The 22,311-nt window shown below is 53.4% G+C and overlaps 1 protein-coding gene across 1 annotated transcript in view; it reads right to left on the bottom strand.

Annotated features, from left to right (window-relative positions):
- The window catches only part of KIF21B (kinesin family member 21B), a 50,409-nt gene extending 37,157 nt beyond the window's left edge, over positions 1-13,252 (bottom strand). The window contains exon 1 of the mRNA XM_023730347.1: positions 13,048-13,252. Within this exon, the coding sequence (XP_023586115.1) occupies positions 13,048-13,088 (41 nt within the window). The 5' untranslated portion in view covers positions 13,089-13,252. The remainder of the gene's footprint in view (positions 1-13,047) is intronic.
- Between the last annotated feature and the right edge of the window lie 9,059 nt (positions 13,253-22,311).

Here is a 22,311-nt window from a genome sequence, read left to right as displayed (position 1 = left end):
ACACGAGGCACCAGGCAGGACTGTGGAGCCCTGGCCCTCTGTGCTGGCTCTGCCCCTGGGTCTGCGGGACCCAGGACCAAACACTTCCTGCCCGGGGCCTCCAGGGGTTTCCAGGTAAACCAAGGTTCTGGCCTGGGCAGCCTCTGAGGACCCTCCGGCTCTGCTGGCTAGCACCAGCTCCTGAAGACAACTCTCTACCACGTGGCTGTTTGCAATGGGATTTCTGGATCCAATTGAAATACCATTTAATTACCCCAGGCAGATGGCAATGCTGGTGATTGGAGGAAATCAAATCAGGGTCCCTGGAGATAGCGAGGGGCAAGGGAGGGGGAGCAGTAGCCCTGCCTGTCAGAGCCCTTCAGTGGAGGGGCAGCTTCTCCTTCAGCATTTAGCCCCCACACCACCTGGGGAGCCCACCTGCCAGGAGCAAGAGTAGGCAGAAGAGCAGAGGGCATGAAGGGGGGACCCCAGGGTTTTAGGGTCCAGGAGTTCTGGGGCCAGTTGGACATCTACCCTGGGACACTCTTGGCCCTGATAACCAGCCAGCCCCACACTGCCCCATCCGAAGCACCAGGGTACCTTGCCGGGGTACAGGTGGGTAGGCAGTCTCAACCAGAGAAAAGGGTACCAGCTGGGAGACAGAGGACATAGATCCTGCATGAGTCACCAATTCCCAAAGCAAATGGCCTGGAAGAGGGAGAGAGCACTAATCCCAGCAATGGGACTGAATGAATAACTGGAGATGACAGGTGCCTGCCATGTGCTAGCACTGGACCAGGCACAGCCACAGATGACCTCATTTAAGTGCTGCTATGAGCTGGGGGCGGGGGGGGGGGCAGTGGTAGCTCAGTGGTAGAATTCTCACCTTCCGTGCAAGAGACTTGGGTTCAGTTCTCAGTCCATGCACCTCATATGCAGCCACCACCCGTCCATCAGTGGAAGCTTGTGTTTTGCTATGATGCTCAACAGGTTTCAGGGGAGCTTCTAGACTAAGATGGACTAGGAAGAAAGGCCTGGCGATCTACTTCTGAAAATCAGCCCTGTGGATCACAACAGTCCTGTTGTGACCAACACGATGGCAGCTAACAATACAATGAGCTAAGGCTTTCAATCCTCATTTTCTAGAGAGGAATGCTGGAGCTTGAAGTGGGCGTCACACACATAGAAAAGTAGTGAAATCGGCAGTGAAGTTGAGCATTAATTCCTGCTCTGGGTGACCCTGATGGCGGCCTCCTACCCAGGAAACTCCCAATCCCCAAATTGCTAAGTACACTTCCTCCCACAGCACCACCAGGAAAGGCAGGGAGGCCCTTGGAAAGAGATTCCCACCACGTCTGTTCATGCTTACACACCACAGGGTCTGAGGGTCTGCTCTGTGCCAGGCGGGGTATGAGGGGTGGCCCCCGCCTTCTAGGGCTCACTGTCCAGTGGGGGGGATGGGGGGAACACTGTGTCTCAGTCACCCTGGGGTTCCCTCCTCACCACGCTGTGCCTCGGGGAGAATTCAAACCCATGCCCCCTAGCCAGGGGAGTAGCCTCAGCTAGGAGACAAGAGACTGTAGCTCATGTGTCTAGGCTTCCACCTGTGTTATCTAGGTCATCTTCAAGGTCTCTCCCTGGTTTTAACTTTCTAAGAACTCTATCATCTCCCTTGCGGGGGCCTCCTCTCCTCGCCCCACCCCAGGTGAGGTCACTTCTGTGGGCTACCCTCAGAGTGGCGCTCAGCCAGCCTGGCCCCAGCCCTGGTGAGGGAAAAGGGGAAGTTTCCCGTTACAGCAGCAGGCAGGCAGCAAGGACGGGAAGCACTCACCGCCCCGCCCCTCCCTGGGGGAATGGGAGCCGGTCAGTAAAGGAATCTCGGCGTCTGTCAGTCTTCGGTTTCTAGGTCTTTCAACTCAACCACTGGCCTAGGGGTGCGGACCAGGCCCAGGAGCAGGGTGAGGAAAGCGAGGCACTCGCCTCAGGCACAAAATGTAAGCAGGCACCAAAACACTCAGTAATCAAGATAAATTATACTTTAATGCAATATTTAAGAAAAAAAATCAAATCGGCCAACTATGGCCCGCAGGCCGGCCACCTGTTTTTGTAAATAAAGATTTGGGGACTACGCATTCAGTGGCATTTCTGCCCACTGAATACCAAGCATCTCATCTCAAAACCCCTTACCCACCCCCACCCCCACCCTCCAAAAAGCCTTCGGAGCGGCATCCCTTCTCGAGGTTCCCCAGAGAGGGAGGGCGGGCAGGCCGGACGGCCCGGCTCAGAAAGGCCCCGGAATCTCCCAGAACAGAGCCAGGTCTATTTTGCCACTTGGCAACTCGCAGGCTGAGCGGCGGGTGAGCGCGGGCGCGAGAGCAAGAGAAAGGGCCGAGCGCTTTTCAGAGGCAGGATCTGGCACGGGCGGCGAGGCCGTTGTGCTTCCTCTGCTCCCAATTGGGCAGGAGCTGGTCTGATGTAGGAACCCGTCCCCCACCGCCAGAAGAGCGCACCCGGGGCTGAGGGACCCGCCGGCGACCGAGGACCGCCCCCACCCCGCCCGCTTGGAGCCCGCGGCGGCATCGGCGGGACAAAGGCAGCGAGCCCGAGCTCAGGGATCTGGGAATTGCTGAGCTCAGCGGTTCCTTGGCTTTTTGAGGAGCTGAGATGACAGAGCGAAAGGGAGGGCAGAGGAGACAGGGAGGAGGCAGGCCCACGGGGGATGCTGAGAGGCTGCCAAGGAAAGAAAACTCCCTCTGCAAAGGCTGGGTATCCGGGCACGTGCCCAGAGCCCCGCGCCCTACACCCCTGGTTTAGGAGAGGGAGGGTTGGGCTGGCCTCACCCCAAATCCCGTCCTTAGTGACATCACACAAAGCGCGCCGGTCACCCCTCCCAGGAGCTCCGCCCAGTGACCTTGGGCTCCAGGGGGTTGGTGCAGCTTCTTAGGTGAAATTAGTCCCACACAATCAGCTAGCTAGGGCCCTTCCCCTGGTTCCTAACCGACCTGCCCCCCAAATCTACGCCTCCAGCCCCTAAGGGTGCAGGTCCAGGCTCTTTCCACTTGAAAGGTCTTGCTCACTGGTGACAGGTAACAAGCTGTGGTATTAAACTAACTAGCTAAGAAGTGTTCCAGAATGCTAGAAAATTCTTACAGTTACAGTGTATGGTATATGATTCCCGATGTCTTTTCTTTGCTGGTACATGCAAACCCATTTACACCTCTGCTTTCCAAACCAGTCCTACTTAATCACAATCACTGCATTTATGGAGTAAGACTGAATTGTTGCTAGGCACGGTACTTAGATGCTTTGACATGTTAGGTCATTATATCATTTAATTCTAAGGTGAGTAATTTTGCCCCTAATGTACAAATGAGGGCTCAGAGAAAATTAAATAACTTGGCTAAAGGTCACACAGAATGAGTGACCAATAGTCCCTTCTTCTAGGGAGACCACTAGGACATCAAACCTGAAGAGTCAATGCAGAAAGCAAGCCCAGGAGAACTAGCATGCGTTCAGCTGCCCACTTGTGAGTAATTTGTACTTTGGGGACTTCCAGATTGGGAGACACCCTCTCCCCAAGCACCACCTCAAAGACTATGAGAAGAACCAGAGATGTGGCCTTTCAGATGGCCAAATTTACCAACATAGCTCGTCCCTTTGGAAAAAGCCCCAGGAGGGCCAAAAGCATTTCTGCTTCTCCAACCAAAACAAAAACAACAACAGAAAAAAACCATTACCATCAAGTCAGTTCTGACTCATGGCAACCCCATGTGTGCAGAGTAGAACTGCTCCATAGGGCTTTCAAGGCCGTGACCTTTCTGAAGCAGATCAGCACGACTTTTTTGTGAGGCACCTTGGCTCCGTTTGAACCTCCAACCTTTCAGTTAGCAGCCGAGTGCTTAACCATTTGCGCCACCCAGGGACTCCTTCTCTCTCCTCCTCTTTCCTACAGGACCCCCAAATGCCTCTCTAGAATCTTGAAAAGGGGCTCCCGGGGGCTAGCGAGAAGGGAGCGACCAAGAAGTCAGGAAGCTCCTAGCCCCGTCTATGGGTGTGCTGTACCCAAGCCTGAGGGCGAAAGCAAAGGTCTGCCCAGGTCCCACGACCCACCCTCCTCATGCCACATTCCTGGCACCAACCATGGGGCAGCAGAGGCAGTGCGAGAGCCAAGTTGTATCCTCCATCGTGGAAGTAGGGGTGGGGGGCTGGAAGGGGTGGCACAGCAGACACAGAGAGGAGCCCCATTAGCTCTAGTCCTCTGGGCACGCAAGAGCCACTTGGTCATGCTGTGACCAGCCAGGGACCAGCTCTTCCTCATCAGTGAGAAAGCCAGATCAAAGGGAAACTCTGATACAGCAGGAGGGATTTAGGTAAGCTAGCAAAAAGAACTTCCTGCCTATAAAGATTGTTAAGCCCTGGAGAGGGGAGCCTGGAATCTTCTTCGGAAATCATTAGTCAGTCACTGATATCACTCTGGCTTCTTTCCTCCCTCCTCCCTCTGCATTCTCCGCCAACCATGCCTCACTGGATACAGGACAACACCTAACGCTTTTTGAGAACCTACAACGATAAAACCTGCAAAAGCCAGAACCCGTGTAAGGCGAAAGCTGTCAGAGAAGGAAAACTCAGGTATTTTCCACTAATAGAGAGTGACAGAAAAGTGGTAAGACTGCACCCTGTCCAAGGCAGAAAACTTGTGAGACCCGGAAAAACAAGGCAGTCCCACTGCGTTCTGACTCTCACAGGTGTCACTATATATGCCAAGCTTGCTTATATATGCTAATACATTTAATGTCTTATGACGACCCTATGAGGTAGGGGATACTTCCGCCATCTTACTGAGGCTCAGAAAGGTTAAATTTAACAAGCCCAAAGTCACACAATTCATGAATGGTGGAGATGAAATTCCAACCAAACCTGTCTGTGCCCAGTCCTGCTGCATCCACTAAGCAGCTTCACACCAGGCCCGGAGAGCCTGGGCTGGAGAAAAATGATCCCCTCAGAGAATCTCCTGGCCTGATCCTACCAACAGCTGCCAGCTGTGCCCTGAGCTCTCTGTTGGGAAAGCATTTTTCCCATTTAGTAGTTTAAAAAGCCAAGGCCTGGAGCACGGAAAAGCATGGAGCCGCGAACGCAGGAGGCGGCTTCCCTGCCAGAGGACCTCGGCTCTCCTTGGCTACAGAAGGAGGACGTCTACACCCCCACTTTAATGAGCATCCTCTCCTCCTCCTCCCATGGCAGCCTGCCAGCTTTCAGGAAGGCGACTGGAAGCAAAATCCCTGCTCTCTCAGGGCAGTCTGGCTCCCAGACTCCCAGGGGCTTTTAGCTGACTTAGCCCAGAAAAGGCATCTTCCCAGAGAGGCCACTCCTTTCTAAAACAGGATGGCGAGATGCAATTTGGGGTGTCGGCCCTTTAAGCTGCAGGGGTAAGGTGTGGAGAGGGCCCAGGGGGGCCCACTGAATTTCTCCTGGCTTCTCAGACCCTCCCCCAGCCACTGCCTTCCTGAGGCTGCCCTCAGGGAAAATGCCCGGGCTGGCTCTGAACCCCCCAACAAGAAGGCTTTGTACTGTGGGGCCAAAGGGCATGAGTTTATGAAGCCCTTGGCAGGCCTCCTGAGGGGTTGACGGGGTCTGTCAAACCCCTCTGCCTGACTTCTGCCGTGCAACACGTTTCTAAGAGCACAGGGAAGAGTGGGACCCTTCAAGAAAATCTACAGGAAGCCTTAAGGTGTCAACTCAGGACGACTAGGGTTCAGGACTCTGGCCCCACTCCTCCTCAGGGGATGTCCTTGAACTTTCAGTTCATCCTGGAGTCCTGACCACTGACCTCTGAGCAATGCCCAGGGACAAGCAGTCAAACGGGTAGGGGTGCCAGGCAGAAGACAGCCTGGGGAGAGTCTGGTTCCGTGGCCCTTCCAGACAGGGCATCAGAATCCCAGCTGTGCCGAGGAACCCTCCAGAAAGGCTGAAAACCAGGCATGGGGGAGGATGCAGGGAGGCAGAGTGGGCTGAGACGGCACAAACCCCACAGTGGGGACATGAGGAGCAGCTGAGAAGGGACCAATCTCTGTCCTGAGCTGGACAGACCCCAGCGGCACAGGCCTGGCTGACTCCTCTGTCCCCAGGGCCTGGGAAGAGGGAGTAAACCCAGTGCAGGGAAGCCCCGTTCAGCTGTGCTCCAGCATCACTCTTGCCGTCCCACCCCCATCTCCGGGCATCTGGCAGGGGTTTCCCACGACCTCCCGGGAGACACGAGACACTGTGGAGCCCAGCTTAGCCTGGAGCACCCGGAGCCCAGAGCTATGAAGCTATGACAGCATCTGCATCTGGTGGGGGACAGCTCCGTCAGGCGTGACTCGGTCCCTGGGGACGCTCTCCTGCTGAGGAATGCAGTGCAACAGGCGGGCTGGCGTGAGAAAGCTGGCTGTGGAGGGCAGCGAGCCTCTCCAGCCACACTGCCCAGGTCCCCAGCCCTCGCTGCCAGGCCGCACACAGGCCAGCTCTCCTCAGTCTCCTAACTCCCAGCCCAGCCTAGAGAATGCACAGGTGGCCTCCACTCCAGCTCTAATGGTGGGCTTCCACCGAGGAAGGCAGAGAGATAGGGACTCAGGCATCTGGGGACAGGGGGACCAGGACACTCTCTTCCTTCCAAACCCCAGAGCAGCCAGAGGTGAGAGAAGGGGCACTGCATCCAGCACTGTGGCCACCTGCTGTGTTCCACCAGTGCTGCCTGGGGCTTCACAGCAGGGCTAGGGATGGAGGGCCAGATCTCTGGGTCTAAGGCCACCGGGCCCAGTCCAACTCCCCTCCAGCCCTCCCCCAGCCCAGCAGCCTCTCAGTGCCCCTCTCCAGCTGTTCTAGAGGGAGGGATACCAAAGACACTGCTTCCTCCCCTAACTTCTCCACAGGCTGCTATGTCTAGAGGGCAAAATGGAAGACTAGGAGACCCAAGAGGAGCCCTGGTGGCGCTAACGGTTATTAAGCACTATTAACAAAAAGGTTGGCGGTTCAAACCCAACCAGCAACCCACCCAGTGGCTTTACAGGAAAGATAGCCAAGAAAACACTGTGGGGCAGTTCTACTCTGTGACTTGGGGTCACTATGAGTTGAAAATGATTTGATGGCACCCACCAACAATAATAGGAGACCCGGGACACCTAGGGATCTGTCCTTTCACTGGTGGTATGGGGGAAGGTAGAAGTGGCAAGGGGAGGCCTGGCTGCCCCCAGAACCCCCTTCCATAGAGATTGGCAAGGTGGGACTCAGGCAGGAAAGCAAATCCCAGGGACAGCTGCAGGGGTCTAAGGAAAGGGAGAATGGAGACACGCCCAGTGGGGAAGGAGAAGCTTCCCACACACAAGAGGGAACAGCACAGGGTTAGGAGGTAGGACCACGGTGGTGACAGGCAACCATGCTAAACAACCCCATAAAGGAGGATCAAGACCAGCTCCCCGCTTGCTGCACGTCTGCGTAGCACTGCCTGCTTTCTAAGCAGTTTTCCAAACTCCTTGTGCTCCTGGTAACTGTGTGCAGTAAAGCGTTTGAAGAAACCAAGGCATGGAGACTCAGAGCACATAGCTAATTGGCAGCAGAACTAGGTGGCAGCTTGGAGCAGTATGAGGAGCATGGCCTGGAAGTGAGAATGTCCTGGGTTCACATCCAGGCTCTTTCATTTACCAACTATGGGACTTGGAATAACTTGCATCGTCTCTCTGAGCATTTGCTCATCTACACAATGGCAGTAACATAAGCTACCTTTCAGGGTTACTGAGGAGTTAAATGAGATGATTTAGACACAATGCCTGGCACGAAGTAAGTGTTCAATAAGTAATAGTTATTTTTAGCTAACTCCTAGTTCGGTCTGTTTTCTATCATAATGTGCTTTCTGTTCTTTAAAAAAAAAAAAAAAAGGAGTGGAGATGAATTCTTCATTTTACCAAATAGTTCACCACATCTTAAACTAGAGAGAAACCGCTTAGGTACCCTTAAAGTTAGGGCTTATTTTTAAAACATTTTAGTCATACTTCACTCCTAAGGAGCCCACCCCTGCGTTTTGTTCCCTCCAAGGATTATACGCCTTCTACTTCATCCAAACCACTGCTCTTCACAAAGGAAGCTCAAGTCTCATTTGCAGCCTGGGACCTCAGAACAAACCAGCTGTTCCCATTTACTGTGGGTAAAACTGAGGACGAACAGGGCAGGGGCCCACGACCCCGCCAGTGGATGAACTGTATCAACCCCAGCCCTGCCTTTTGCACCCAGAGCTGTAACAGTAAGGGTGCTAGGCACACCTCACCTCTGCCACTTCCTCTGCCCGCCTCACCCTACTTCCACACTACAGTTTTCAAAAGCTGAGAGCCAATCAGGCTGGCTGGCTAGTGGTGGAGGGGGGATGGTTTCCGGGGCCTGTGGTTACTCCGCTCTACTTCCTTGTGATGACGTAAGTCCTATTTCTGCAGCAGGAGGATACCACCAAGACTGTCAGGTCTCTACACAGCTTCCATGAGGTCCTGCCTGGGCCTCAGTTTCCCAGAACTGTACACTCGACAACATGGGACACAGCTGGTGTTGGTTGGCCCTGGCTGGCCTAGGGCATTTTCAGAACAGAAGGTGGGACTCTGAAGACGCTCCCATATCCTCATCCTCACAGTTTCTTCTTCTTCAGACTCTCTGTCCCAACCCACCAGTGCTCTGGATTCAAAATTCAGTCACTGACTGAGATTTCAGAGCAGCCTGGAACCAGGGTGATAACTGCAGCTAGAGAACCCAAACAGGAGAGGGCAGGGGGAAGAGGTACAATCTAACATTGCCCCTTGGGTCGCTGCCTGGTGCTCCCCCACCCCCGCCCTACCCCCTGCTCAACCCTGCAGTGTCAACGGATAGAGGTGAGACTCAGGGGCACCTCCCCCTCCCCAGCTGGCTAAAGGAAGGAAGCATAGGGAAACTGGGCAGAGATAAAGGGGGTGGGAGGGGGGCGCTAGGCAACACTGAGGGCTCCCCTCAGGGTGAGCTCAGAGCTGGGGGCTTGAAAGGGTCTTAAATAAACTCACCATGTGACTTGGCTTCCTTCCCCAGTTTCAACTTCGCCAGCTCGCATTTCTTAACAGCCACCCCCTTCTCCCTCTCCGTTTGTCAGGCCCGTATTTCCACAACCTGGGGCAGGTTATAGTGCAGCCTCACCTCTCTCCAGCCTTGTAGGGGGGAGGGGGGAGGGGGCAGGTAAAAGCCGACTCCAGGCCAGTCTGGCCCAGGGAACTGGAAGTCCTTATCACACAAGGGGATTAGTGGAAAAAGGGATCCCAGGGCAGGCCAGAGGGGCTGGCTGGGGCCGCTTCTGGTGCCAGGTTAACCAGAGTCAGGGGCACATGGGTCAGACCCTGCCTAGCTGGGAGGGCCTTTGCATGAGGCTTAGGCATCTGCTTACAACCTGGACTTTCTCCATTTATCCTGCAGCCCCAGGTCCTGAAAGCTTCCTCCCCTGGCTCTCCCCTAGACCTGGCCTTCCCCATGGCCCGCTGCAGACAGCCAGCTTTGATCCTCACCCAAAGAGATTAGGGAGCCAAGAGCCCTGGACCTGGCACTTCTCACCTCCCTAACAGTCCACAGACCCCACTGCCCCACCCCCACACACATGCCAGACCAAGTCCACCTCATTCCTGACTCACTCTCCCAAGAGCTCACCCCAAGCCATTCTCGTGGGAACTCAGAAAGCACTTCAGTTAGATACAAACAAGGGACTTCCAGAAAGTCAGAAAGACAGCTGAACCTGGCAGGAGGTAGTGAGCCCTGGGACAGGCTGGGCCCTCAGCAATCCCGATTTCTTGATCCTAGCCAGAAATTCCCCCCACCCCATACTCCAGCCCGCCCACCCAGCCCTTTCAGTGGGGCAAGTGATCCCTTGAGGTGGTGGGGCTGAGGGTGGGGTTAGAAGAGAATCCAAAAGCATGGAGAACTCCCCTTAAAGCCCCTCACTGGTACCATCTGCACTGCTTCCCAGCCCCAGTCCAGTGCTACCCTCAGCTCTCTGATTAGAAACTGGGTTCTGTCCAGGCATTGTCTGTCTTCCACGGCCGCTGCCCATTGAGGTCTGGAGTGTGCCGGGGCTGGGCGTTCATGCTGGGGTGGGGAGGGGGGACAAGAAGGGGCCCTCACCTTCCTGGAGCCCCTAAAAGCTTGGCTTTTCTGATGCTGCAGTGCAGTGAATTACTTAATATGGCCCTTCTAGCCATAGTTTTTATAACTCCACCAAATGACTGGACGGGACTATGCAAATGACGTGCTTGTGGCCCACCAAAGGGATTAGATAGCTTGTGAATAATGTACATAAGGTGCATGGCACCCTTGTGGGGGTGGGACCATGCAAATAAGGTGTATGGAACCCTAACGAGGGGATTGGTCAGTTTTGCCATCCTGCTAGGCTTAAAATGAGCCATCCCAGAGGCGAGAAGGGAGGATCTCAACACCACCAAGAAAGAAGAGCTAGGAGTGGGGCATGTCCTTTGGACCTGGGATCCCTGTGCTGAGAACCTCCTAGATCCAGGCGACAGAGAAAGGAGCTGTAACACGGAAGACAGTGAGAGATGGTGGCATGAGATGGCTGCGGTGGGGCTTCCCCACCCACAGAGTGAGAAAGCTGAGCGTCTTTGGGCATGAGACCTACTGGCGGTTTATTGGTGGAGTGGGGTGCCTCTGGGCACTTATTGGTTGAGCTAAAAGAGCTTTGTAACACTTGCCCAAGCAGGGCAGAGGCCAGGACGGAGGGGCCAGAGGCCGAGGGGTCAGAGAGAGGGATGCCTGCAGGCACAGCTGAGAAGAGGCTGTCCTGATGGAAGAACTGTATCCTGAGCGTTCCTGAACCTGAATTGTAACCTGTTACTTCCCTAATAAACCCCATAATCGTGACTATTGTCTGTGAGTTCTGTGTGGCCATTGCAATGAATTATCAAACCCAGCAGAGAAGTAGCGAGTGCCATAGGAGGCACGGTTTGTGTCAGAATTGGTAAAAAGGGGAGAAGGAGGAGCCATGTCTGACCTCCAACTCATAGGAATCAGCCTTGGGCTGTTGATCTTGATTCTCTTCCCCCTTCTGAAATTGAGGAGTTCAGACACAGCCCCTGCCATGCCATTTTTACAGATGCTCAAGTCCCCCTATCCCTCCAACCAGAGCAGCAACTCGGCACGAGGGCAGTCTGAGTGGGGAGCAGAGATGACACCCGTCACCCTACAGAATTGGGTGTAGAGGGCAGGCACAATCTCCATTTCATGGAAAGGTCCCAGGCACTTTCTAAAGGTGGGGGGTGGGGCAAGAGGAGGAGCACCAGCTTTCTCTCATTCCTCTACATAAAATGCCAATCCCCTGGGGGATTAACCATGCACCCAGTTCAGCCTGGGGGCCCTGAGCAGAGGTGGGGGGGGGGCTTTGTTTGGCTCTTTCCTGAAAGACAGAGTCTAAAGGAAAGCCCCCAGGGGAGGGGCACCCCAAGCTCCTTCCTCGCTGGCCCCCTGGCTCACATTGGGTGGGGGCCAGGGCCTCATGTCCCTTTTATGATGCTCATGGACTCTCCCAGACTGCTGCAGATACCATGGTTACATTTCTCACTCCCACCCCCTCACCCATGGATGTCCCTCCCTCGACCTCCAAAGGATCCTGCTGCACAGTCAGCCCCAGCAGCCGCTGGCCCCGCCCCAGCCAGCCCACCAGGCACCTGCAGGGCTCCTCTTTGTCTCTCTGGCTGTTGCGGGCAGGAAGCCTGTGCTCAAGTGATGCTCTGAGTGTGACCTGGCATGCATGGGTGGGGGCGCCTCCATCTCCCTCCCTCGGCCTCAGCCCTGATTAGCAGTCAGCTCCTCCTTCTCCAAGCTGCAGAGGGCTGGCCAGGTGGCTGAGGAATCTGCCCTGGGATGGGGGCGGGGGGGAGGCTTTTTCACCATCATCTCTGACTCTGTCTGGAAGGGACTTCCCAGGACCCCTGGAATCTGGGTCACCTACGACCCAGGGGATCTAGAGGTCTGATCAGAGACCTGTCTGAGACCTGGGCCTCCCACCCCCATCACACAGGTTTGGGGCAGAGATGGATGTTCCTCTCCATTATCCCTTCCTTGGTGGTCAGTCCCAGATTGGAACTCTCCCACCAACACACCCCTCTCAAAGAGAAAACCCCAAAACAAAAACAGGCAGAGGTGGTGTGGTACAAATGGTCTCCACCCAGCACAGAGGACACCAATGGTTCAACTTTGCAGCATTTCCTGCCCCTGCACCTCTGCATACCCCTCCCAACAGACCCCCAGCTATGTCCTTTCCCACTTCAATTCTGTCAGGAAATCACCTCAAGTCCCAGAGCTGTTGAGAATGGAACCCTCAATAAGTCTACGCAGCCCTCCTCCGCAGGATTTTACCCGAGTGCCTTTGGATAGGGCGTCAGCATCACACCCTCTTCTCCTCTCAAAGGCAAAACCTCAGATACATCTTTTCCTCCTTCCCTAGCCTCATCCCCTCTTGGGACAAGGCCAGCAGGATTCTCTCCAAAAGCTATTCACTCCCTACTGAAGGCCACGGGACCATCCCAGCCCTTCCATTCATCCGCGCACCCGATCTTTGTCTGCGGAACCGGCTCCCCGGGAGAGGTGCGCTGCCTTCTCTAGCGGGACCAAGAGCACAGAACCCGCTGATTGGGGTGGACGAGGGGAAATTTTTTTCCCCTCCAATATCCCCATATGAGACAGCAGCCCGTAGGGAGGCGAAGAGGAAACACACAGACGCTCCGGCCTGCGCCAGGGCTGGGTGTGAAATACCGGATTTCCTTGTTTATTCGATTTTCTGATCATTAAGGGCTCCCAGGAGGGGCGCTGAAATTACCACCCAAACAAAGCCACCTTCCAGCAGCCCACGGGGCCGCCGTTCCCCTACGGCAGCCCGGCCAGCGCGCGGCGCCCTCCAGCCGTCCACGCCGGCCCCTCCTCTGGGAGTACAGGCACCGGATCGAACGGCGCCCGCGCCCCGGGCCCCGCGCCCACGCGAGACAAAGCCCAAGCCCCCTCCACGCGCTCCCCCCCGCCCCAGGTCCCTACCTGACGGCCACCTTGACGCAGCAGTCCCCCTGGCCTGCCATGGTCCTCTGGCGCGGGGGTCCGGGCGTGGATCAGGGGTGGGGGTCCGGGGGCCAATGCCCGAAGCAGCGGCTGCGGCTGCGGGAGGCGGGGACGCGGGCACTGCTGGCAGAAGCTACCGCGGCGGCTGGAGGTGACATGCTCGCGGGCGGCGGAGGGGCTCACCAGCGGCCGGGGGCAGCCCCCTGGGGCTGTGCCCGCGCGTCTTCTGGAGCCATTGGGCGGCGGCGCGGACCTAGCTGACAGCCGGCGGCGCGCCCCGCCGCTCCCCACGGCGCGGCACACGCGCGCACACACCTCCCACCCTCGCCGCCACCTCCCGCCGCAGCGCGAACAAAGGGGGCGGGGGCCGGCCCGGCCCAGGCTCCGCCTCCGAATCCGCGCTGGGCCCGCCCCGTCCCATAACGACCAATCGAAGGCCTCAACGAGCAACAGGGGCGGGCCTTGAGCCTTTAAAGGGACCTCTTGGCTCAAGTCCATCCGGTTGCTGGGGAGCGGGCGGGGTTGGAGGATTGGGGGGGTGGGTGCGAGGGTCGCGGGCGTAGAAGCTGACTGCACGGGAGCCTCGTGCCTGGAGTGGCAGGATCTCAGCCTCGATGGGACCCTCGTTTCATAAATGAAGAAAAGTGTATGAAGGGGAACTACCCAAGGTCACGCAGCATGTTGGTGGCTAACCATGGGTAGGAACCGAGGTCTCCGCTACGGAGCGCTACACTTCAAAGCATCCCACAGCGATTAGCGGGTTATATTTTAAAAACGCCTTGAAAGCTTCCCTCCTGCATTTATTCCAGTGAGTTCGCCACCATTTATTGAAGGGGAGTTCTTGCTAGTGTGTAACTAAAATGTTCCCCCCACCATCACTTCCCTCCTGCAGCATTTTAAAGCTCATCTCTTGGTTGATTTCTGGTCAGACTAGTTTGCCCACGTTGGACCCTTTCTCCCACTCCTCGCCCGACTGGCCCCTCCCTTCTGCTGGACCATGGTCCCCATTGACCTTTATGACCCACACATGATCCCACTGGCCTGGCTCACACTCTGCTCGTTGTGGCGGTGGGGGGCAGAGGGTCAGTGTGGGAGGCCTGAGCTGCCCCCAGAGGGGAGGGAACAAAAGGGGCACTCAGCTCCCGGCACCTGGGTAGAGGCTGGGCGGTGAAGTGGGTGAGAACGAGGAGGAGTGCAGCTGCCTGCAGGAATGGGATATAAAGGACAAGGGGGGACTTTTAAACACACGGCAGTGCGGAGGAGCCCAGTGCTGCGGAAATTCACAATTCCCTATCCAAGCCACCGCCCCACCCAGAGCCCCGACTCCTCCTCCCTGCCTCCCAAAGCCCAACATTGGGGCCATTCACAGGGCCCTTCACCAGCTGCCCTCCCTTCCCTCATTTCACCCAGCTCTCTCGCCTGGAAAGGGCCCAAGAGGAGGACCCAGCTGTAGCTCCAGATGTGGACAGAGCTCTGGGGGAAGGGAGGAAGGGGAGTCTGACTCTAAGCCTCTTGCATCACCCTCAGATGATGAAACTGAGTCAGAGATTTTGCAAGGGTGTGGGTTAGGGTCTGAGGATGCATCTGTTGGTGTCCTCCTTCTCTTTCCCTTTGCCCTGACCCCCATGGATAACTGCTAGGTCCCCTAGCCTAGATCCCTCTTCACGTCAGACCCAAACCAAAGATAATTTCAAGGGCAAATCAACACTCCTCCCCTATAGCCCCATCCTGATACCAAACAGAAGGAGCACCTGACAGCAGTGCCCTCAGGGCAAGGAGGTGTGTGGGGGGGGGGGGCACACGAACGCGCACGTGTGTGTAAGGTCCTGGTGGGATCCTGCACCGTATCCTAACATGTGAGCCCAGAGGAACCCACCCCCACCCCGGGCCCAGTGGGTCACCCCTCTGGAGCAGGGCGCCAGCACAATGTTGAGGATTCAGATCCTGGATGTACACTCACCACCTTCCAACCAAAATCAGAGTTGGGGAGGAGACTACAATTTATGGAGCACCCACTACAAACAAGGTACTTATATAGAGCCACTATGAGTCAGAATCGACTCCATGGCAACGGGTTTGGGTTTCTTTTTGGTTTATATGCATATTCTCATTTTATCTTCATAACCTTGTAAGCTAGGCTTTGTTATTATTTTTTAATTTTGCAGATGGGGAAACCAGGTCTCACCCAGCATAGAAACAACAAACACAGGATTTGAACTCATATGTCTGATTCCCGACTCCCCATATCACCTCCAAGCAGCTGCCCAGAGAAGGGAGCAGGGCTGGCCCAGGTTTTCCTCTAGGCAGAATGAACTCCAGGTTCAGCCCTCCATGATGATCATGCTGTCCCTTGCAAGCTCTTTTCCCTCCCACCTTCTCTGGGCTTCTCTGGGGCTGGACTTGGTTTCCTGCCTGCAGGAGGTCCTCTCTGACTTCTGACAGTAAGTAGGTAACCCTTTTGACTCACAGCCACACTGCTAGGAAATGCAGCCAGAGGCAATGCCGCCTCCTCTGCATCCCTCCTGGTGAGCCAGGGGGAGCAGGGAGGTACAAGGGCTCCAAATTTAGGTCTCCTAGAGGTCAGGGCCTCAGAACTTCAGCTACCCCGGGCACCTCAGCATCTCCTCCCTAGGCTACCCAGGAGCAGCAGGGCAGACCGGTGTCCAGACCCTGATGCCTGGATGTGGCCGCGCAGAGGGCAGAGGGAGGAGATAACCAGGAACAGAGGTCAGATGGGGATCCAGGTGGTGGGAAAGAGGCTTAAACCACAGCTTGGGGAGATTTAGGTAAGACAGTCTGAGGAAGCCTAGGACAATCCCTACCCACTTCAGGTCTCTGTCTAGCTTCAACATAACCACTGCTTCCTCTTTAGTTTGTTCCCACTCTCCTCTCTCCTGCCCTCTCTACCTCCTCCCAGCTGCTCCTCCTCTTTCTCTCTCTCCTTCCCAGCCCCTGAAATTTCTCAGGATCAGCTGCCTAATCTGCATGTCTCTCCTCTACCCCCAGACCTTTCCTCATGGCCTGACAGAAACAGACTTACACACACACACACACACACACACACACACACTCACACACTCAGTCACTCCCAGGTGGGTTGGCCCTGAGCCCCCTAATTGGACAGCAGTGTGAGACCCGGCTCTTGTCCTGAGATGAAGCCCTTCCCCCAGGCATCTTGGGGCCTCTGTCATTTCTCCTGACAGGAGCTGTGGGCCTCTGGGCAGATGGAAACCTGGGGGAGGTGTAGGGGCTCTCTCCAAGGCAGGAAGCTCCCACGCTACTGTAGTTAAAATACTCCAGCAGCAACGTCGGGCAGCCATCTGGCCCGTATTGCTCAGGACTAGCCCAGCTCTCAACAGCAACCCTATAGTAACAAAACACCTAAAAGACACCTGTGGTTGTTAGCTGCCTATGGAGTCGATTCCAACTCATGGCAACCCCATGTGTGCAGATTAGAACTACTCCATAGGGTTTTCAAGGTTGTGATGTGTCGGAAGCAGATTGCCAGGCCTGTTTTTTGAGGCACCTCTGGATGGATTCGAACTGCCAACCTTTTGGTTAGTGGTTAAGCACTTCACTGTTTGCGCCTACGGAGGGACTTTTAAGGAGCCCTGCTGGCACAACAGCTAAGCGTTCAGCTGCTAAGCAAAAGGCTGGTGGTTTTGAACCCACCCAGTGGCTCCACAGGAGAAAAGACCAGGCGATCTGCTCCCATAAAGATTAACCCGTAAAAAAAAATCCTTTGCCACCAAAGCAATTCTGACTCATAGGGACCCTACAAGGCAGAGTAGAACGGCCCCATAGGGTTTCCAAGGCTGTAATCTTTATGGAAGCAGACTGCCACATCTTTCTCTTGTGGAGCAGCTGGCGGGTTCAAACCACGGACTTTTCAGTTAGCAGTGGAGCACTTAACCACTGCATCACCAGAGCTCCTTCCCATAAAGATTACAGTCTAGGAAACCCTATGGGCAGTTCTACTCTGTCACATGGGGTTGCTGAGTCAAAATCAACCTGAGGGCACCTAGCAACAACAACAAGGGACCTTTTAAAGGAGCCTTGTGAGGGTTAGTGGTTAAACGCTCGGCTGCTAACAGAAAGGTTGGCTGTTCGAACCCACCTAGCGGCTCTTCAGTAGAAAGATCTGGCAATCTGCTTCTTTAAAGATTACAGCCAAGAAAACCCTATGGGATAGTTCTACTACGTCCCCTAGGGTCGCTATGAGTTGAAGTCGACTTGATGGCACCTAATAATAACAGGGACCTTTTAAAGACACCTGTAGGCCCTGGTGGCGTAGTGGTTAAGAGCTACGGCTGCTAACCAAAAGAGCGGCAGTTTGAATCCACCAGCCACTCCTTGGAAACCCTGTGGGGTAGTTCTGCTCTGTCCTATAGGGTTGCTATGAGTTGGAATCAACTTGATGGCAATGGGTTTGGTTTTTTTTTTTTGTTGGTAGGTCCTATAAATATCTCCAAAAGTGGCCAGAACTTGAACCCTGTTCCTTTTATCTGCCTTAGGGTTAGCACTAGGCATTAGCATTTACAAAAGCTTTCTGAGCATTGACGGAAAGTTCTGGAGTGGAAGGCACAGAGTTCTGGGCATCCAGTGCTCTCAGCCCCACTCCAGCAGCTGTGCATGGTTCCCTGAGAGAACAGGCATTAGCTACACCCTCCAATGACCACCTGGAGACAGAGCCCTGTTCTGCCCACCAGCAGGAGCTCAGAACCCCAAAGGGGGTCTACTGGAGTGCAGACTCAGGAGACCTTAACTTAGATACAGGCTTAGCCTGACTTCCTCTGTTATAGGAGGAGACAGACTCAGCCACAGAGGAAACCAGAGTTTGTTATAAATAGCAAGGAAGCGAGAGAACTGCCATGGATTACAAATATCCCATCAGTCTTAAAAACTATTTTCAGTTTCAAATGTTAATGAGGGTTTAATTAATACTCCTTATAACCTCAAACATGGGATCTTTATTCACCTTTCTACTTTGCAATGCTTTCCAAGTGTTGGGACCAAAGGCAAGAGCAAGTATGAGCAATTCTCAATGGCCCAGAATGCTGGAGTTGAAGAAGCCCTAAGATTAACAGGTCTGATTCCTTGGTTTTCAGGGGAAGAGACTGAGGCCCAGAGAGGTAAAGGGACCTGTGCAAGGTTGCATAGTAAGCTGGTGATGAGCAGTGACTAAAAGCATGGCCGGCATGCTCCCAGAACAGGGCAGTCTCCAATAGGAACCAAAGACCTTGCTCTGGCTAAACATCTGAGATTGGGCTGTAGATGAGCTTATGATCTGGATAAAAGTTAGGTCTGAACAAAATAACAAAAGAAGCCCAGAAGCTGATGTGTGGTCTTCCGAGTCACAGAGATCTGGGTTCAAATCCCAGCTTTGCCATTTCCTAGCTCTGTAACCCTGGGCAAGTTATATAACCACTCCGGGTGTCAGTTCCTCTCTCAAAAATGAGAATCATCACACCCACCTCACCACAAGGCTATTATGAGGTTAGAACGAGGTAACCTGGGTCAAGCACCCAGCACAGTGCTCAGCACATTGTAGGTGCTCCATAGTTGTTAATTTCCTTCATATTTCTCTTGGATTCTCTACCCTTCCATTGGGTCCCTACCCTCTAACTGGACAGATGAATGGATTTGTCATAACGAAGTCCACTGAGGATTAGGAAGTCTTAGGGATGGCTATAGGTGAGACTGGGAGGTAGGGGAGGAGGTTTGCCTGGCCCAAGTGGTCAGTGTCAGATTCAGGGAGGTGGGAGAAGACAGATTTCCAGAGAGTTGTTCATCCTCTGCTAGCCACTCAGTGGTGGGACCTCTGGAGCCAGGTAAGTGTTTGCAGAGGCCAGAGGGAGCCTTGGCATGCTGGACCCCTGTTGTACACAAATACCCCTGGCCCCAACATCCCTGAAAGGGAATCTAAAGTTTATTATACTCACCCCATTTTATTATATTCACTCACGCTGTGCCAAGAGTTTTACAGAAGTTTCTTCACTTAATCCTCACAACAATCTATGAGGTAAGAACTGTTATTAGCTCCATTTTGCAGAAGAAGAAATGAGCTCGTAAGTCACTTGGCTAGTATGGTAGTCACTAGTGCCGTTCACCAACTATTCCCAGCTCTCTGCCTTCTGGCACAGGGTAGGACTGCATGTCCTCGCTCTTCTTTGTTGTTAGGTTTCGGCATGTGACTCACTTTGACCAGTGAAATGTGGGCAGAACTGACATGTGCCTTCTCTAGGTGGAAACTTTAAGAGCCAGTAGATGATTTACTGCATTCCCTTCCTACTGCTCTTGTGAGAGTTTTGAGATGAAGTCTCTGTCTGCTGAGTCCTTGAATGACTAAGATTTGTAGAGCCCATTGCACCCTGCCAACCCATGTTGTTCAGGGAGGGTAAATGGGAAATAAACATGTATTGTGTTAAACCACCAAAATTACGGGTTTGCATGTTACCATGTGTCTTATCTAGTTATCTAGATGTGTTATCTAGTGCTGCTATAACAGAATACCACAAGTCGATGGCGTGCGCGTGCGCGCGCGCGCGCGCACACGCGCACACACACACACACACACACACACACACACCAGTATTTGACCATGATTTTGCTAGGTTTTCCAGGTCATTGGGTGCTGGTGACTGACTGGATGAGTGTGGTTTTTATATTAACCATTGGGGAGCTCAGAGTTTTCCGGTTGCTGTACTGAGCTTACCCTCGGGGGTCCTCAGGGCCACCTTATGAAGTAGTTAGAGAAATTCTAAGGGCCTTTCTCTGCCACGGCCCATCACCTGCCTAAGAACAGCCTCTGAGTTGGGTATCAGGATACACCTGGGTTAACCCCTGACTTGAAAATTTACTGAAGTCACTCTTCCGTGGGGGCTGATTCACTCCTCTGTGGAACAGAGCCACTACAAAGGGTTAGGGTAACTTCTCAGACATCCAAGAGGAAGCACATTCTGGATTGTGTAGATCTCCTCAGAGGTACATGCTACCATTTCTGAACACTGCTGGGCATGGTGCTCAATGCTTCCGATACACACTCTTATGCCATCGTCACAGCAACCCCAGGAAGTAGGAACAAGTATTAATCATATCAAGCAAATGAGGACAGCAAGAGTTGCACAAGGTCACATCGCAAGCGGTAGAGCAGGGTGTGAACCCAAGCAGTCTGATTTTCCTGTTTCATAGGAAATTACAGTGAAGCAAAAAGATGGATCTGGGCCTTGGCAGCTGCAGAGCTAAGAAAGTGAGCAAAACGCCCTAAGAAGTCACCTGCTGCGTGTGCCCAGATAAACACTTGTACTGGAGTGTGCATAGCAGCTTGTCATCGCCCCAAACTGGAAAACAAATCAAATGTCCATCAGCAGGTGAATAGATAAAGACTGTGGTGTATCATACACTGAAATACTATTCAGCAACAAAAAGGAATGAACTAGTGATATATGATATAACACACATGAATCAGAGAATAATTATGCTGAGTGAAAAAAGGCAGACAAAAGAGAGCACACGTTGGATATTTCTATTAAAATGCAAACTAATGGGGTGAGCAGTTAGGGTCACATAACAATGTATGTGTAAATTTTTGTATGGGAGATTAACCTGAAATGTAAACTTCATTTAAACTGCAATAAAAAAAATAAAATGCAAACTAATCTATCATGTCAGGAAGCAGGTCAGTAGTTGCCTGGGACAGGGTGGGAGGGGCAAAGGAGATTACAAGGATGCAGAATAAACGTTTTTGGGTGGTGGATATGTCTATTATCTTGATGGTGATGATGGTTCTGTGGGTGTATACATCTGTCAAAATTTACCAGGTTGTATTGGAAACCCTGGTGATGTAGTGGTTAAGAGCTATGGCTGTTAACCAAAAGGTTGGCAGTTGAAATCTACCAAGCGCTCCTTGGAAACCATATGGAGCAGTTGTACTCTGTCCTATAGGGCCACTATGAGTGAAAATCCACTCGATGGCAATGGGTTTGGTTTTTGTTTTTTTATCTGTAAAGATTATAACCTTAGCATAGCATAGTTTATAAAGAAAATACTCAACATTCTACTTTGCTGAGTAGCATCTGGGGTCTTAAAAGCTTGTGAGCGGCCATCTAAGATACTCCACTTGTCTCACCCTGTCAGCAGCAAGGGAGAATGAAGAAAACTAAAGACACAAGGGAAAGATTAGTCCAAAGGACTAATGGACCACAACTACCACAGCCTCCACCAGACTGAGTCCAGCACAACTAGATGGCGCCCGGCTACCACCACCGACTGCTCTGACAGGGATCACAATAGAGGGTCCTGGACAGAGCTGGAGAAAAATGTAGAACAAAATTCTAACTCAGAAGAAGACCAGACTTACTGGCCTGACAGAAACTAGAGAAACCCTGAGAGTATGGCCCCCGGACACTCTTTTAGCTCAGTGATGAAGTCACTCCTGAGGTTCACACTTCATCCAAAGATTAGACAGGCCCATAAAACAAAATGAGGGGAAAAAAAAAAAAAAAGATTACAGTCTTGGAAACCCTATGGGGCAGTACTACTCTGTCCTACAGGATCACTATGAATTGGAATCATTGGCAACGGGTATGGGGGTACACTTTATCTGTGTATAATTTATTGTATGTTAATTATACCTCATTAAAGCTTTAAAAAAAGAAAAAAAAAAGTCACTTGCTCCGGCTTCCCATTTGCTCAAACAGGTGTAGAATAGGCTGGTCGCTGGGACAGTTGATGGGATTTCTGGCCCTGAAAGCAGTGTGTCCTCTCCCCTGCTCACTGAGGGTCCCTAGTCCTCATCCCAAATGGCGGACCAGTACCAGTTGCGCTCAAGTCAACTCCGACTCATGGCGACCCCGTGTGTGTCACAGTAGAACTGTGCTTCATAGAGTTTTCAACGGCTAATTTTTTGTAAGTAGATCACCAGGCCTTTCTTCAGAAAGGGTGGTCTCAAACTGCCAGCCTTTCGGTTAGCAGCTGAGCATGTTAACCATTTCCACCACACGGGGACTAGATGGTGGACAGTGACAGGGAATTAGAGGGTCACAAAGAGGGAAAGGTAAGCATAAAAAAGGAGAAAAGGACTCCAGAAAGGAGAGGGCTGAGCAGCTGGGAGAGCCAGAGAAGAGAGGAAAACAAAGAGTTGCAGCGACAGGCCTGAGGACAAGGAGAGAGGAGGGAAGAGGGGTCAGGAAGCCCTCTGCAGGCCTGGGGATGAGAAGGCAGCCTCCAGACAGTCCTAGCCAG

This window comes from Trichechus manatus, unplaced genomic scaffold, assembly GCF_000243295.1.
Source record: "Trichechus manatus latirostris isolate Lorelei unplaced genomic scaffold, TriManLat1.0 scaffold00035, whole genome shotgun sequence".
In the NCBI taxonomy this organism is placed as follows: Eukaryota; Metazoa; Chordata; class Mammalia; order Sirenia; family Trichechidae; genus Trichechus; species Trichechus manatus.
The sequence above is the reverse complement of the archived record's forward strand: the minus strand, read 5'-3'. Positions and strand labels throughout refer to the sequence as shown.